The sequence below is a fragment of the Apium graveolens genome, chromosome 8 (genome assembly GCF_009905375.1).
Source record: "Apium graveolens cultivar Ventura chromosome 8, ASM990537v1, whole genome shotgun sequence".
NCBI lineage: Eukaryota > Viridiplantae > Streptophyta > Magnoliopsida > Apiales > Apiaceae > Apium > Apium graveolens.
Window position 1 is genome coordinate 141,675,265 of NC_133654.1, and position 16,499 is coordinate 141,691,763.

Below are 16,499 nucleotides of genomic sequence, written 5' to 3' on the forward strand. Positions count from 1 at the left end.
TGTTGACTCCCTCTTCTGTGAATATAGAAGAGAATATCGAAGAAAATATTGGGGCATCAGAAGTAGGTGATATTTTTGAAGCGGCATATAATCGGGGTAATTTGGGTGATGATTGTGGTAAAGATTCAGACGAGTTCAAGCGGTTTTTGGCCGATGCTGAGCAACCATTATTTGAGGGCATTGATAGTAGTAAATTAGAATCAATGCTAAAATTACATAATTGGAAAGCGAGATTCGGGATTAGTGATAGCGCCTTTACAGATTTACTCTCTTCTGTTGGTTCTTTACTTCCCAAAGATCATGTCTTGCCAATTAATGCATATACAGCTAAAAAACCCTATCTGATCTAGGCCTTGAGTATATAAAAATCCCTGCATGTCCGAATGATTGCATTCTATATAGGGGTGTCAATTCTAATATTGTCGAGTGCCCCAAGTGTCGCAAATCTCGGTGGAAGTTAGTAAAGGATGGTAAAGAGAGAGTCAACGTTCCGACCAAAGTTATGTGGTATTTCCCGATCATTCCCAGATTTAAGCGGATGTTTAAATCTGAATCTACCGCTAAACTAATGACTTGGCATGTGAACCAAAAAAGTCAAGATTGTCACATGCGCCATCCACCTGACTCTCCTTCATGGAGGAATGTCGATTATAGGTGGCCAACCTTCGGTAATAAGCCAAGAAATATTCGGTTAGCCTTGGCAGCTGATGGTATAAACCCACACAATAATGACCAAAATAATAGGTATAGCTGCTGGCCTGTAGTATTGACAATGAATAATCTCCCTCCGTGGTTATGCATGAAAAGAAAATATATGATGTTAACAGTATTAGTCTCTGGCCCGCAAGAGCCAGGTAATAATATTGGCGTGTTTTTGCAACCATTGATCGATGATTTGAAGAAGCTTTGGGAAGAAGGTGAACCAAAGGTGTTTGACGCTCATACTAAATCTTTTTTCACTTTAAAGGCAATTCTAATGTGGACGATAAATGACTTCCCCGCATATGGTAATTTGTCTGGTTGTGTGAATAAGGGTTATATGTCTTTTCCTGTTTGTGGGGATGATACCGTGGCTAAATAATTACCTCATTCGAAGAACATGTCTTTCCAAGGTCATCGTCGATATTTACCTAGGCACCATCCTTATAGGAAGAAGAAGGCGGCTTTTAATGGTGAACAAGAGTTAGGATTTGCGCGTCCACCCCTTTCCGGTGAAGAAGTTTTACTGCAACAGGAGCGAATAAAATTTTCTTTTGGAGAAGCAGTAAAGAAGTCAAAGAAGGTGGACTCTCAATGGAAAAAAAATCAATTTTCTTTGACTTGGAATATTGGAAATTCCATCATGTCCGTCACTGTCTCGATGTTATGCACGTCGAGAAGAATATGTGTGATAATTTTATTGGGACCCTTCTAAATATAAGATATAAGACTAAAGATAGTGAGGCGTCACGTCTTGATATGATTCAAATGGGCGTTAGAAAAGACTTGGCTCCACAAAAAATTGGAGAAAAGAGAACCTACTTGCCCCCTTCCACTTTTACTCTTTCAAAGACAGAAAAAAAGAAACCGGATATGTACGTGTTCAAGTGGACGGAATCATTAAGGAAGATGCCTTAGTCCCGGTCCCAATAGCTAGTGAAATAGAGACAATCCGCCAAGCAGTTGGTTCTCTGTTGGCATGGCCTGAAGACATGGTCATCTTTACCCCTGTCACCGGCCGCAATCTTGAGGTATGCCTGATAGTTGTATATTGTTAGTCTCTATTATTTTTTTGTAGAAATTTAAGGAGTGAAATGTCTTTATTAGATATAGTTTTTGAGCATCTTTTATTTATTTTGTAAAAAGATAAAAATGAAGCAGTGAAGTCACGGAAGCCACCGAAGAATGAAAATGTGTATCAAAAAATACATTCCCAGATGAAGAAATTGCAGCCAAGTGAAAATGTTCCTCGGCGTTTCATGTTGTTGTACAAACATGCAGTCACAATTATGAAAGAAGCTAATGACTCAATTCAGATTCCATGTGGTGAAGAGGTGTTCGGAGTCGAGAAATTGATATATTTGTTACATGAGAACGTAATGGCCTTGTTGGGGTTTAAAATGATTGGCCAGGCCGCCATATCCACATATATGGCGTAAGTTATTTTTTATTAAGTTGTTTTTTATTAGCTGCCGAATCTTGTCTTGTATATCTAAAATATATTGGGAGGACCTAATTATAATGCATACTACTTATATATTTTTTGCAGTTATTTGCAGACGAAGGTTCGTAAAAGAAAGCATTCAGATATGTTTGCCTTTCTCGATCCATCAGCCACATTTAAACTCAATGATGATTTTCAGAATTATATCATTGCAAGGATGAGATCCGGACCGTCGCGCATATTTCTCCTGCCTCAGAATGAAAGGTAATTTTTTGTGAGATATATAGTTGGTACAAATTATTGTACAATGCACATGTTCCTATATTTTTTAAATTCTCACTTTGATTTAATTTTTGGTAAATAAATAGTTACCACTGGATATTGATCATGATTTGGGAATCTGAAATATTTATTCTTAATCCGCTGCCTCATCAAAAGCGCTTTACTGCACTTGAAGAAGCCTTAGTGGGGTAATGTAGTACTATCAATATATATATATATATAAATAATTTATATTTATGATTTTTTGGGTTTGACATTACTGGTTCCCTTGTACAGAGCCATTAGATCTTACAATGCACAAATAGGGCATGTGAACAAAAATCCTACAATTAAAAATCTTATTGTAAGTAGTTATGCATTCTTCGTAGTTTAATTTTTTCTTATTTTTATTATTGTTTGATCAACTATTCACTTATTTCTTATTATTGAAATAGGGATCACCAAAACAACCGGGTGGAAGTGAATGTGGCTATGTTGTCATGAGATATATGAAAGATATATATGAAGACAAGGAAATGAAATTCTTATCGAAGGTATGCTTTAATTGACAGTTTCAATTGAATGTAGCGATTTACAAGTTCAGAATCTGCATTTGTGTTAATTTTTGCAATGTTTTATGACTTCGTGTAATTTTCATAGTGGGGAGTTAAGTGTCGGAAGTCATACACAAAAGAGCAGCTGGATGAAGTGCGGTTCGAGACTCTTCAGTATATCCAAGAATTTGTGTAGTCGATGATGATCGACCATGATGACCGACGACATTACTCTGCCTTTATTTCAATGCCTTCTATCCGATGATCTTTGAACTTTATTTTGGGTACTTGTAATGTTATGTTGGTACTTATAACTATTGGTTTGTGTTGATCTGGACTAGCTAGTTGGAATATAGGGGATAATTAGTAAATATAGAAGCTAAGTTATTATGGAATGTTGTGGATTGTGGATGTTGCGATTTGTAGTTTAATTTTGTTGGTCGAATATAGCAATGGCACAGAGCTAACATATTATATAGTTGCAACCATTTTTGGGTCTGCTTTTGGTATTTTTTGGTTTTTTTTGTAATTGGATTTGGATTTGCTTGAGGTTTGTTTAATTTGGCTAGTTAAATGTACAAACATAACACATCAGACAAAAACCTAAAAACCGATGTCTATAGTAAGCAAAAACATCAGTTGAATTGTTTGTATCTACAGAAAAATGTTGCCTTTAATAACCTTTAACATCAGTTTTTTCTTTATATTTGCAAAAAACCGATGTAATAAACACACAACAACAACGAAAAGTAATTATTCTAACTGATGTTAAAGGTTATACACAACGGCTAAAAACTGATGTCAAAACCGATATCTATATGGTAAAAAAACTGTACACATTTTACATCAGTTAGTCACCATTGTGTATAAATGTTCTTACATCGGTTAGCTAAAGTGGATTGATGTCTATAAAAATCTTTCACATCGCTTTTTTACATGCAGCTGTTGTAAAAGCCTACACCCCACAACGTCCAGGCTTAAGAAACTGATGTCTATACTAGTTTTTAACATCGTTTTTCTACCCTGACTGATGTAAAATAGAGTAATAGACATCAGTTTGAGTGAGAAAAACGATGTAAATGCATGTAAACACCTTGTGTATTATATGTTTAACTTGCTTAAAATCTCTAATTTTACCAATATACAAAACCTACTGACAGATTCTACTTGTAAATTATGGTTAATACATCAGTCAGTTTAACAAAAACGATGTGTAAAGATATCTTTTACATCAATTACTAACCGATGTCAAAAAGTGGGACTTTTCTCTACACCGACGAAGACATCGGTTCCATTTTTTTCAGACAACGGCTAATAATTGATGTCTATTGACATATTTTTAGTAGTGATTATCGACTAATCGGTGGAAATTGTCTGGACACCTGAATTATTCGGGCACCGACAAATTTCACTGCCGTCAGCAATGAATATCGGTGAGCTGATGGTGGACGGTGAAGAATTAGTTCTGAGTCCCACCATTATTAAAATAATAAAATAATATTTAGTGTGTAAAATTAATTTATCTGAACAAAAAATTTGTTATATTATATCGAAGTTGGGTAAATAAACTGGATTGTGAATGGTGATTGTGAATTGCGTAATTGATTTGGTGTAGATTGTGATTATTGGTTGTTGAGACGTCGATTTATGTTTTGACAGGTAGGCCGGTAAACAGAAGAGACGCTGCCCAATTTTCGGGAAATTAAACTCGAAAATGCGGGTATATCTTGAAAGAGATATGTCCTAAGTCCAATCATGTATGAGGATTTAGGAATAACTTTTATGTAATCTGTTTTTGATTTCATTGATATTAATAAAAGACTTGTTTTGTTTTTTTTATTGCAGGCTCTATCTATTTTAAGTGTTTAAATAAGATATACCACAGTTTAGAGTAAAGCTTTTTATGGATTGTGATGAGATCATAATAATGAGACCTAAAAGATGATAACTCTAAACTTAAATAGTTTCTGGTCGTAGGATTACTAACTGGTAATTAATAATCCGCAAAGATCGGTACATATGCTGAATAGGTAACTACTCACTGAATAGGTTCTTGGTATTCTAAGCAGTGAATTCGTATTATCCGGATAGTCGTGATATGCTGAGAAGTATCCCTCACGATGTAGAATAAATATGATTAATTAATTAATCATATTTAATGAATTAGAGAATTTATATAAATAATGAAAAAATAGTTTTATTACTATTTATTTCTACTACCGGCTTAATATTGAACCTACAGGGTTACACCATAAAAGAGAATGATTTAATGGTGGAGTAATTAATTAATAATGGCTGATAATTATTTAAATAATTAATTGGCAAATTTAATAATTGATTAAATGAGATTTAATTGATTATAAATTAATTAAGAAAAGGTTCTTAGTATTATTAATTAAGAATTTAATTTTTGGAAATTAAATCAAGTGAGAGAATTATTTCTAAAGAGTTTAGAAAAAGGATTAATAATTAAAAGGTATTTTAATTATTAGTGTGAATAATAAAGGGTTAATAATAATAATATTTTATGGGAAAATTTTCAGCTGAAAATTTTGCCTATAAATATACTATTATAAACCCTATTTTTTCCTCAACCAAAAGATTTACAAAACCCTAATTCTCTCCACCTTCTCCTCCTTCATTACATCGTTTTCTTGGTGGATACCGGTGGAGTGCTTCACACTTGAGGAGCAGCTGCTAAGGATCTCCGTTCATCATTTTTGGATCGCCATTAAAGACCTCCATCTTTCCATTAACATAAAGCTTCTTAAGGTAAACATATTGAACTACGAATTAAATATTATTTTTCGCATGGATCCTGCGGAGGGTTTCGGTTTTTTTTAAGATTTAAATTTACGTTTTCGCTGCGTTATGTGCTAAAAACCCTTCAATGGCATCAGAGCAACTTGCGAAAAGTTTTTAATTCGTTTATGTGTTTAACTGTTTTCGATATATGAGCATGTACGTGATTCGCCATGATTTGATGTTGATATAATATGCTTATATATGTATGGTTTTGAATATATGATATTCATGTGAGTTGTATAATCATAATATGATTATGTAATCTGTATATATACTTATATATACATGATTTATGTTTGTTCTAATTATGAGAATCATATTAGATACGGATTCTGAATTGGCTGCTGCAGATTTGCTGAAATCCGGGTCTGGTGTCCGATTTACACAAACGAATACCCTATTCCATAGGTAAACGAGCGTCTGAACAAAAATGATAGATTTAGCTATCAACGACTCGTCTGTAAGGCGTTTGACGTCGTTTACTGCCCGTAAATAGTGATTCTTGTTTTTCTGATTTGATTCTGATTTTTCTGATTTTTGTCATATTTTCTTTTTATGATTAGATCATGGATAATATGATATGTTAAGATCAGATTATGTGTTTTAACATGCTTTTATGTGTTGTATGAGCATGGTGGATGGTTATGGCCTTTCGACCTTAGTGTAATGGTTTTGGTTTTGGTTTTAAATACGACTTGCATGTCGTCAATCTTTGTAATCATAAATCTCGAATGTAACTCGAGTTATTCTTGTAAGTTCATTAGATTAGTTTTACTTTCAATCATGTAATGTAATTGAAGACTCAATTACATTACATGATATAAAGAAGAAGACTTATGTAATAAGTAGTTGTATTTATTTCCATCACCATATTAGATTGACCTTGATCTTTATCATGAGCTTGATAAAGATCACATAGGATGGGGCCATAACCAAACACATTTACTTTATTGCACTTTACATTTACTTGTTTATTTAATTTTATATATGAGATATATGCCTATGTTTACCATGCAATGATAGATTTAGGTGAACTTAAATTAATATAAGGCGTGCTCTAGAAAATCTAGAATAGGAATCGTTTCTTGCCTTAACAATAAATATTATGAATACGATCATGAGATTCTTGTGTTTATGAAACATGTAATTGAATATGAATTTTCAATATTGAGAGAAAGGATGATTCTGTCAACAACAGATTTCTATCTGTAAGAAAGGGTTATTAAGTGACGCCTCTTGTCAATGCTCCACCCGATCTGGGAATCATTTGATTATCGATTATTGATTTGAAATATTTAATTTAAAAGGAAGAATCTCTTTATAATATGATTATGATTATAACGTAATATAATCCCTCTAAAATTAAATAATATCAAGTAGTAATTGGCCAATGACACAATGGGCTTGTGTCGGTCATAGCCTTCCAACATGGTAGAAAGTGGTTCTTATTTTTAAATCATAGTCGTTTCGTGCTACATCCGAGGGCTTTGATTTCAAAATAAGAAATACTTGTCTATTACATAGAGATGTGTACATTGAATTAGAATCTAAAGGTCGGTACGTGCTACATCCGTCGGCCGTTGGAGACTGATTCAATTGTATGAATTGTTGGGTTAGACTTGACTTAGAATATTGAGTTTGTCATGCCACAGCCGTGACTCAATTATTCAAGAGGGCAAACTTATATTAGGGAATAACATAAGATGTAATTGACAAGAGTTGTCTACCTATTGAACATCACATGACGTTTCGTGCCACAGCCGAGGTTGTGTGATGGAATGTAGGATCCATATTCCCACTAGCATTATGAATGCTTAATGTTCACTTAGGGGGTTGAAAAAATTAGATAAACTAGTGGGAGACACTTATGAATAAAGACCCGATTCATATAGTGTTTTGAAATGAAATTGAATATTTGCTAAGTGTTGTTATGTGTTTATCATTTACAGATTTACTATATTCGTCATGTCTTCTGCACTATCACTCCGGAGCATACTAGATGCTCACAAGTTGACTGGTCCTAATTTAGCTGTCTGTTTTCACTATAACAAGTTGGGGCACTGGAAGAGGAACTGCAAGGTTTACCTTGCAGAATTGAAGAAGAAGGGTAGTGAGACTACCGCTTCTGATTCAGGCATGTTCATGATCGAAGTTAATATGTCACTAGGTCAAATTTCTACTTGGGTATTAGATACCGCCTGTGGTTCTCATATTTGCAATTCGTTGCAAGGACTAAAGGGAAGTGGGACTCTTGAAAAAGATGAGGTGATTCTACGTATGGGCAATGGAGCAAGGGTTGCGGCCATATCTGTAGGATCATTTAGTTTACATATGCCTACGGGCAAGACTATTATTTTGAATAATTGTTATTACGTTCCCTCTATTGTGAGGAATATTGTTTCTATTCCTATATTGGATGTGGATGGTTTTTCATTTATTATTAAGAATAATGAATGTTCTATCCTTAGAGATAATGTTCTTTTTGGACGTGGCATTTTAAATAATGGTCTGTATGTATGTGACGTAGAGCATGATTTACTTCAGATTGAACAAACTAATAAAAGAAAATGAGATGATGAAAATATGACCTATTTATGGCACTGTAGGCTAGGCCATATTAGTGAAAATAGACTGCGGACATTGCATAAGGAAGGGTTACTTGACCCTTTTGATTTTGAATCATATCCTACATGCGAGTTTTGTCTATTGGGTAAAATGACCAAATCTCCATTTAGTGGACATGGAGAGAGGGCTGCAGATTTGCTAGGATTGGTACACACAGATGTATGTGGACCAATGTCTATGCAAGCCATGGGTGGATTTTCGTACTTCATTGCTTTCATAGATGATAGATCTAGATTCGGATATGTGTATTTGATGAAACACAAGTCTGAAGCCTTTGAAAAGTTCAAAGAATATAAACATGAAGTGGAGAAACAAACCAAACACAGTATTATAACTCTTCAATCAGATCGAGGTGGTGAATACTTGAATGGAGAGTTTCTAGATTATCTCAAAGAAAATGGTATAGTCTTCCAGTGGACTCCTCCATATACTTCACAGTTAAATGGGGTATCTGAAAGGAGAAATCGAACTTTGTTAGACATGGTTCGGTCCATGATGAGCTATGCGAATCTTCCAGTATTCCTATGGGGTTATGCATTGGAAACCTCAGCATATTTACTGAATAAGGTGCCTTCCAAATCTGTTCCTCAAACTCCTTATGAGATATGGAAAGAAAGGAAACCGAGTCTTAAACACGTTAAGATTTGGGGATGTCCAGCTTATGTCAAGAAAGTTGACCTAGATAAGCTGGAATCTCGATCCGTAAAATGTAATTTTGTGGGATATCCTAAAGAGACTTTGCGGTATTACTTTTACACCGATCATCGGGTGTTTGTCTCCAGACATGCTACCTTCTTGGAAAAGGAGTTTATCCTTGAAGGAAACAGTGGGAGAAAAATTGAACTTGATGAAGTTCAAGAAGCACAAACTACTACGAATCAAGTGGAAACACCTGTTCAGACTGAACAACCTTCTTTGGAACAGCCCATCCATAGGACAGGGAGAGTGTCTCGCCAAACTGAGAGGTATTATGGCCTTGTCATTGAGAATGGCAATGAGTTGTCAATCATTGATGATGACGACCCTATGACCTATAATGAGGCTATGAGTAGTGTTGACTCAGAGAAATGGCATAGCGCCATGAAATCCGAAATGGAATCTATGTATACCAACAAAGTATGGACTCTGGTTGAGGCGCCTGAAGGTGTTAAGCCTATTGGGTGCAAGTGGGTATACAAAAGAAAGATTGGAGCAGATGGCCAGGTGGAGACCTATAAGGCCTGGCTCATGGAAAAAGGATTCAAACAAAGGCAAGGGATTGACTTTGATGAAACTTTTTCGCCTGTAGCCCTGTTAAAATCAATTCGGATTTTGCTTGCGATTGATGCTTACTACGACTATGAGATCTGGCAAATGGACGTGAAAATGGCCTTCCTCAATGGGGAACTTGAGGAGGAAGTGTATATGACACAACTAGAGGGTTTTCTTTCCAAGAGAAATAAACACCTAGTGTGTAAGCTGTTGCGAACCATATATGGTTTAAGGCAAGCTTCTCGTAGATGGAACATCCATTTTGATGAGACAATCAAAGAGTTTGGTTTTATCAAAAACATAGATGAACCATGTGTCTACAAGAAGGTTAGTGGGAGCACGGTAACATTTCTTGTATTGTATGTGGATGACATACTTCTTATAGAAAATGATATACCGATGCTGCAATCAGTCAAAGTATGGCTATCAAAGAACTTCACCATGAAGGACTTAGGAGAAGCATCCTACATTCTCGGTATGAAGATCTATAGAGATAGATCTAGAAGAATGATAGGTCTTACCCAGGGTACATACATCCAGAAAGTGCTTAAAAGGTTTAGCATGGAAAACTCCAAAAGAGGTCTCATACCGATGAGCCATGGAGTGTCCCTTTCCGAAAAAATGTCTCCTAAGACACCTGAGGAAAAATAGCGTATGAGTAAGATTCCTTATGCTTCAGCAATAGGATCTATCATGTACGCGATGTTGTGTACAAGGCCTGATGTTGCTTATTCAATTAGTGTGACGAGCAGATATCAGTCCAATCCAGGTGAAGACCACTGGAAAGCAGTGAAAAACATCCTTAAGTACTTGCGAAGGACTCAGGACATTTTTCTTATTTTTGGTGGTGAATCTGAGTTGAAAATAGAGGGTTATACTGACTCTAGTTTTCAATCAGAAAGTGATAGCAAATCCATGTCAGGGTACGTGTTTACTCTGAATGGTGGTGCGATTAGTTGGAAGAGTTCCAAACAGTCTACAACGGCTGACTCCACAACAGAAGAAAAATATATAGCTACAAGTGAGGCTGCAAAAGAAGCCGTTTGGATGAGGAAATTTGTTTCTGAGTTGGGAGTTGTTCCTAGCGTTGAAGAGCCTATTGTGTTGTATTGTGATAACAACGCAGCAATAGCACAAGCCAAGGAACCTAGGTCTCATAAAAATTCCAAACATGTCTTGCGGTGCTTTCATCTGATTTGGGAGATTATTGAAAGAGGAGATTTCAACGTCGAGAGAGTTGACACACATAACAACGTAGCAGACCCACTCACAAAGCCACTTTCTCAAAGTCACTTTGATCGTCATAAAGACAAGATGGGTATTAGATACCAGAGTGATTGGCTTTAGTACAAGTGGGAGATTAAAAGAGATATGTCCTAAGTCCAATCATGTACGAGGATTTAGGAATAACTTTTATGTAATCTGTTTTTGATTTCATTGATATTAATAAAATACGTGTTTTGTTTTTTTATTGCGGGCTCTATCTATTTTAAGTGTTTAAATAAGATATACCACAGTTTAGAGTAAAGCTTTTTATGGATTGTGATGAGATCATAATAATGAGACCTAAAAGATGATAACTCTAAACTTAAATAGTTCCTGGTCGTAGGATTACTAACTGGTAATTAATAATCCACAAAGATCGGTACATACTATACTTGCTTCATTATGAAGGATGTCTGTTCTCATAGACATTTATGTGGTGACACTATAGCTAGTATGTAGGTGCTTATTATAGAATAAGTTCACTGAACATGACTCACACAGCTGAACAACTGATGGAGTTCACTCACGTGTCAGCAGTTGTTCACATAGTGATAGTTGTACAAGTATCCTTAGACTTGAGGTCATCATAGTCATCTTGTGTACACTGAACTATACTTTGGTTTAGTTCTTAGTCTCAAGGGACAATTATAAGGGCTCTACTGTTATAGGAATTTGTACACGAAGATAGTGTATGATCAATAAAGGATCTACCCCTTCCAGTGAAGGAAGAAAATGTTCAATGTCAATCCACTTATGCTAGTTCAGGAATCTCTGGCCAAAGTGAATAAAATTAAAAAGGAGTTTCTAATTTACATTAAATAAAACTAAGCATAGTGAATGGGAAAGAAAATGATTAAATAAGACAGGCTTGACACAAGTTCCATGCCTTGTATTTAATCGTGACATTGCAGGGTAGAAAGAATTGATTGTACGGTAACTACTCACTGAATAGGTTCTTGGTATTCTAAGTAGTGAATTCGTATTATCCGGATAGTCGCGAAATGCTGAGAAGTATCCCTCACGATGTAGAATAAATATGATTAATTAATTAATCATATTTAATGAATTAGAGAATTTATATAAATAATGATGAAATAGTTTTATTATTATTTATTTCTACTACCGGCTTAATATTGAACCTACAGGGTCACACTATAAAAGAGAATGATTTAATGGTGGAGGAATTAATTAATAATGGCTGATAATTATTTAAATAATTAATTGGAAAATTTAATAATTGATTAAATGAGATTTAATTGATTATAAATTAATTAAGAAAAGGTTCTTAATATTATTAATTAAGAATTTAATTTTTGGAAATTAAATCAAGTAAGAGAATTATTTCTAAAGAGTTTAGAAAAAGGATTAATAATTAAAAGGTGTTTTAATTATTAGTGAGAATAATAAAGGGTTAATAATAATAATATTTTATGGGAAAATTTTCAGCTGGAAATTTTGCTTATAAATATACTATTATAAACCCTATTTTTGCCTCAACTAAAAGATTTACAAAACCCTAATTCTCTCCACCTCCTCCTCCTTCATTACATCATTTTCTTGGTGGATACCGGTGGAGTGCTTCACACTTGAGGAGCAGCTGCTAAGGATCTCCGTTCATCGTTTTTGGATCGCTATCAAAGACCTCCATCTTTCCATTAACGTAAAGCTTCTTAAGGTAAACATACTGAACTACGAATTAAATATTATTTTTCGCATGGATCCTGCGGAGGGTTTTTTTTTTTAAGATTTAAATTTACATTTTCGCTGCGTTTATGTGCTAAAAACCCTTCATATGCATATCCTGTGATTATCAAAATTACCAATCAAATGTATATAGCTATGTAATTATAAATAAATATTATACAAATATACTTAAATTATGTGATAAAATACTTAATAAAATAGTTACCAACCCTATTTTGTGAAACGACAAATATATGTATTTATTGAAAAAGAATATCGAACCAAGTTTTGAGTACGTGGACCCTAACTGTTATATGTATTATAATAGTACATATAATTGCGAGTAGGGATGTGTTATCGATCAGGTAGAATTGATAGCGAGGATATGTCAAGCATAACTGGTTGTCTAACATAAGGTAGTTCGACTCTCTAGGTTTTAGTCGGAAGACCTGAAAGCTGACGTCATACTAAGATTAACCTAGTGATCAGTCGACAAGCGTAGCGAGGTTCCAAGCGAAGGACCTGAGCGTGGAAGTCGGATCCAGGATAGTCTGTTATTTAGGTGATAAGCCCGAACGTCCGAGTCGATCCAAAGTCAGTCAGTGATAGTTGTAAAGCTCTACAAGGCAAGTACCCCTGAACAATCTTTTACTGTTCAACATATATGAATAATTGTTGATTTAATTTATATACTGGAACATAATATTTTAAGTTATATGTTCCCCATATTTAAATATGTTTTGTTAACTGATATTTTGGGGAAAACGTAACTTCTGAAAATGCCTATCTCTAGATTATGATTAAATTGGAAAAATTTTAGAATGTATGTTGTGATATAATTGTTTAAAAAGAGATAGGTATAATTGATTTTGAAAACTGGATAAAAATTGATCAGATATTGGATGGTTGCGTAAGAGGTCCGTAACGGCCCAAAGGGTGTGCGTAAGAGGCTAAGTCGGTTGCACGCCCTATTTAAGCCGCTTAGTCCAGCGTGACAGAGACCTAGCTAGTCTCTGAGTTCCGGAACAGGTTTGTGGTGGGATAGACTGATCAGCTGTCCCTAGGAGTCGTCTAGTTATATATCTGATTTTGGTTTAGTAGTTCCCGTAACGGAACAAATGGTTTTGTGGTTCCCGTAACGGGAAAGATGATTTATGGTCCTGTAATGGGATAGTGGTTTTGGAAAGGAAAATAGCATGCTAAAATTTGGACTCTGGTATTTTCACACAGCACACCATAGATAATATTGTTTTTCAGAGCATGCTAGTTTTGAATATCCAATTTATACATATTTTTACTTGTTTTTTAACAAGTTATAATTTCTGTTCCAATAACTGCTTTATCATAAACTGTTTTACGTGTTATTCATATAGTGGTACTGCTGAGCAATTGATTGCTCACCCTTGCAGAATGTTTTGTATATATGTATTACAGATGCTTTGGAGACTCTTCCGCTGTTGTCAGGGCAGAGTTCCAGTTCCTCCCATACCAGGCTCCTCTGAGGTAGTTGTGTTGGACCAAAGATGGTCTGTTGAGTTGTTATATTAAGTTCGTTGCGTCAGGATAGTTTGTTGTAAGCCGGTTTTGTATTAGTTATAACCTAAATCATACTTAAACCTGGAAAAGGTCTTGGTTAAGGGGTTGTGTCTATGTATTATTAATGATTCGTATTATATTATGTTTATTATTAATGTTGTTGGTGACGTCAACTCCTGACCCCGGGGTTGAGGCCGTCACACGATTGACTGTTTTGACTACTCTTTCTTTGTTTTTCTTGGTTTTGCAAAGATTGGAATGTTTAGATCAGGAAGAGGCAAGTTGTCTCAATCTATGGGTTCATCCTTAGGAACAACAGGATCACCATGAAAGGTAATGTTAGGATCAACCTTGAATTCAGTGTCCTTCACAATAGGTATGGATGATTGACTTGAAGTTGTAGATTGGGTTGGCATGTAGTCTTCCTTATCTTCATCAAAGTCTATCTTCCTCTTTCCATGAATTTTGTATCTAAAATTCCATTTTGTCTGCTTTGGTTTTTCTTGCTTTTCTTCATTCAGAGTTTCAGTTTTCACAGCTGTAACAACCCCAAATCCGGGGTCAAGATTTGGTGTTATTAAACAATCTTGACATAATTTAAAATAATATACAAATGACCCCATTCAATCTGGATCGTTTACAGGTTATGGTATGAAACAAGAATCTAGCCTTCTACAATTCACATCAACTAAACTACAAAAGTAAATACCTTTGTACTAAGTCCTTTGTCTCATCTTTCTAACTTTTTCAACCTCATACATTGGAGATCTTTCTAACTTCTGCTGTCTATTAAAAGCTACTCACTTTTATCCTCATTTGTTTATGAAAGAAATAAGAATTTACGAAGCTAGAGTGAGCCAAAAATGCCCAGCAAGCATATAATTGAGTTCCAAGCATCAATATCAAAGGAAAACTTCTGAAAACAATCTTTAAATAATTTTAGACAATTCTATTTATTTGAGGGAATTGAGAGAATAAGCATTGGCTATTACCAGCCCTTAATTATAAATCAAAAGTGAAAGGCAATTCCCAGATTCATCTCCTGAATCAGGGTTTTGTCCGGTTTTGGAATCATAACACTTTTCGAGAGAGAATGTCATTAATGGCGATCAATAATAAATTAGACTGGACACTAGAACCAACATATGCACTATAACCTGCTGATCAGTCAGGATATAGCGCAGATCTATACCCAACTGCATAGACCCACCTACATATAGGGTACCAGACACTATGGCCTAAAATCAAGGGTCTAGCCATCTCTGACCCTTAGGGTCCATCTCATTCCTGGTCCTCATCGTAACCATCCAGCCCGTAGAGTATTTTGATGTCAAATCACTTTGATTTCAAAACATCCCAATTCAGGGTTCGCAAATAACCCGAAAAGTAGGTATTTGCTCAAGAGATACTGATAATATAGGAACAATAATGAAAGAGACTTGCACAATTAAGAGTAATTACAGCGAAATATAAAACAGTTAACTATTCTGAACTTAGAATAGGAATGAAGTATTTGTAGTATATTATGAGAAAAGTTATGAATACTTGCCTTGATAAGTTTTAACCACTACTACTGGTTGATTTTGATTCGACCTGAATGTTCGGCTTTATCGTCAAACCACTAGCCTATTCTGGATATAATTCTAACATTTATGTCCTTCGATTGGAATCTTGATGAGTCTGACGATTGACCACTAGGCCATTCTTAGTCCGACGTCAATCTTCAGGTCTTCCGACTAGGACCTACAGGGTTGAAATACCCTAGTTCAGATAATCGTCTAACTTGACATAATATCACTATCACTTCTACCCATACAATTTCAAAACCCGACTCATATTAATATATGTTACTGAAATATACATAATAATTAGGGTTCAAATCTTCAAAACTCGGTTCGGTACTTATTTTTGGAAAGTACGTATACTCGTTGTTTTGAAAATAAAATAGGGTAATTGATTATTTATAAAATATCTTGTCTCAACCCATAATTAAGTTCGTATAATATAATTACATTTCCTCGTTCGACGTCTCCGATAATTATAGGTTACGTTCCCGTAATTTCAGAATTAATTTCCCGAAAATCGGGCAGCATTTCATTTATTTATCGGATTAACCCGTCGAAATCAAATCGACGTCAATCACAACAATAAACGCAACACAATGCAATTCACAATTCAATTCACCAATCCCAACCACCTATACGCATTCACTTATTAAATATTATTATTCGTTTTTGTTTCGAAATTTATTTTCCAAACTAATTTTATTTATTTATTTATAATTTAGGACTTAGAATTAATCATCATCGTCCACCATCAGCTCGCCAAGGCTCATCGCCGATAGTGGTAAAATTCGTCAGTGCTCGATTAATTCC

The 16,499-nt window shown here is 34.9% G+C and overlaps 1 protein-coding gene across 1 annotated transcript; it reads left to right on the forward strand.

The window, feature by feature from the left end:
• Positions 1-1,099: 1,099 nt before the first annotated feature.
• LOC141680040 (uncharacterized) lies at positions 1,100-3,154 on the forward strand. The gene is made up of 8 exons (XM_074486372.1): positions 1,100-1,344; positions 1,556-1,730; positions 1,917-2,134; positions 2,249-2,407; positions 2,512-2,613; positions 2,702-2,768; positions 2,860-2,958; positions 3,065-3,154. Exons 1-8 carry the CDS (start codon positions 1,100-1,102, stop codon positions 3,152-3,154), a joined length of 1,155 nt encoding a protein of 384 aa, XP_074342473.1.
• Positions 3,155-16,499: the final 13,345 nt, after the last annotated feature.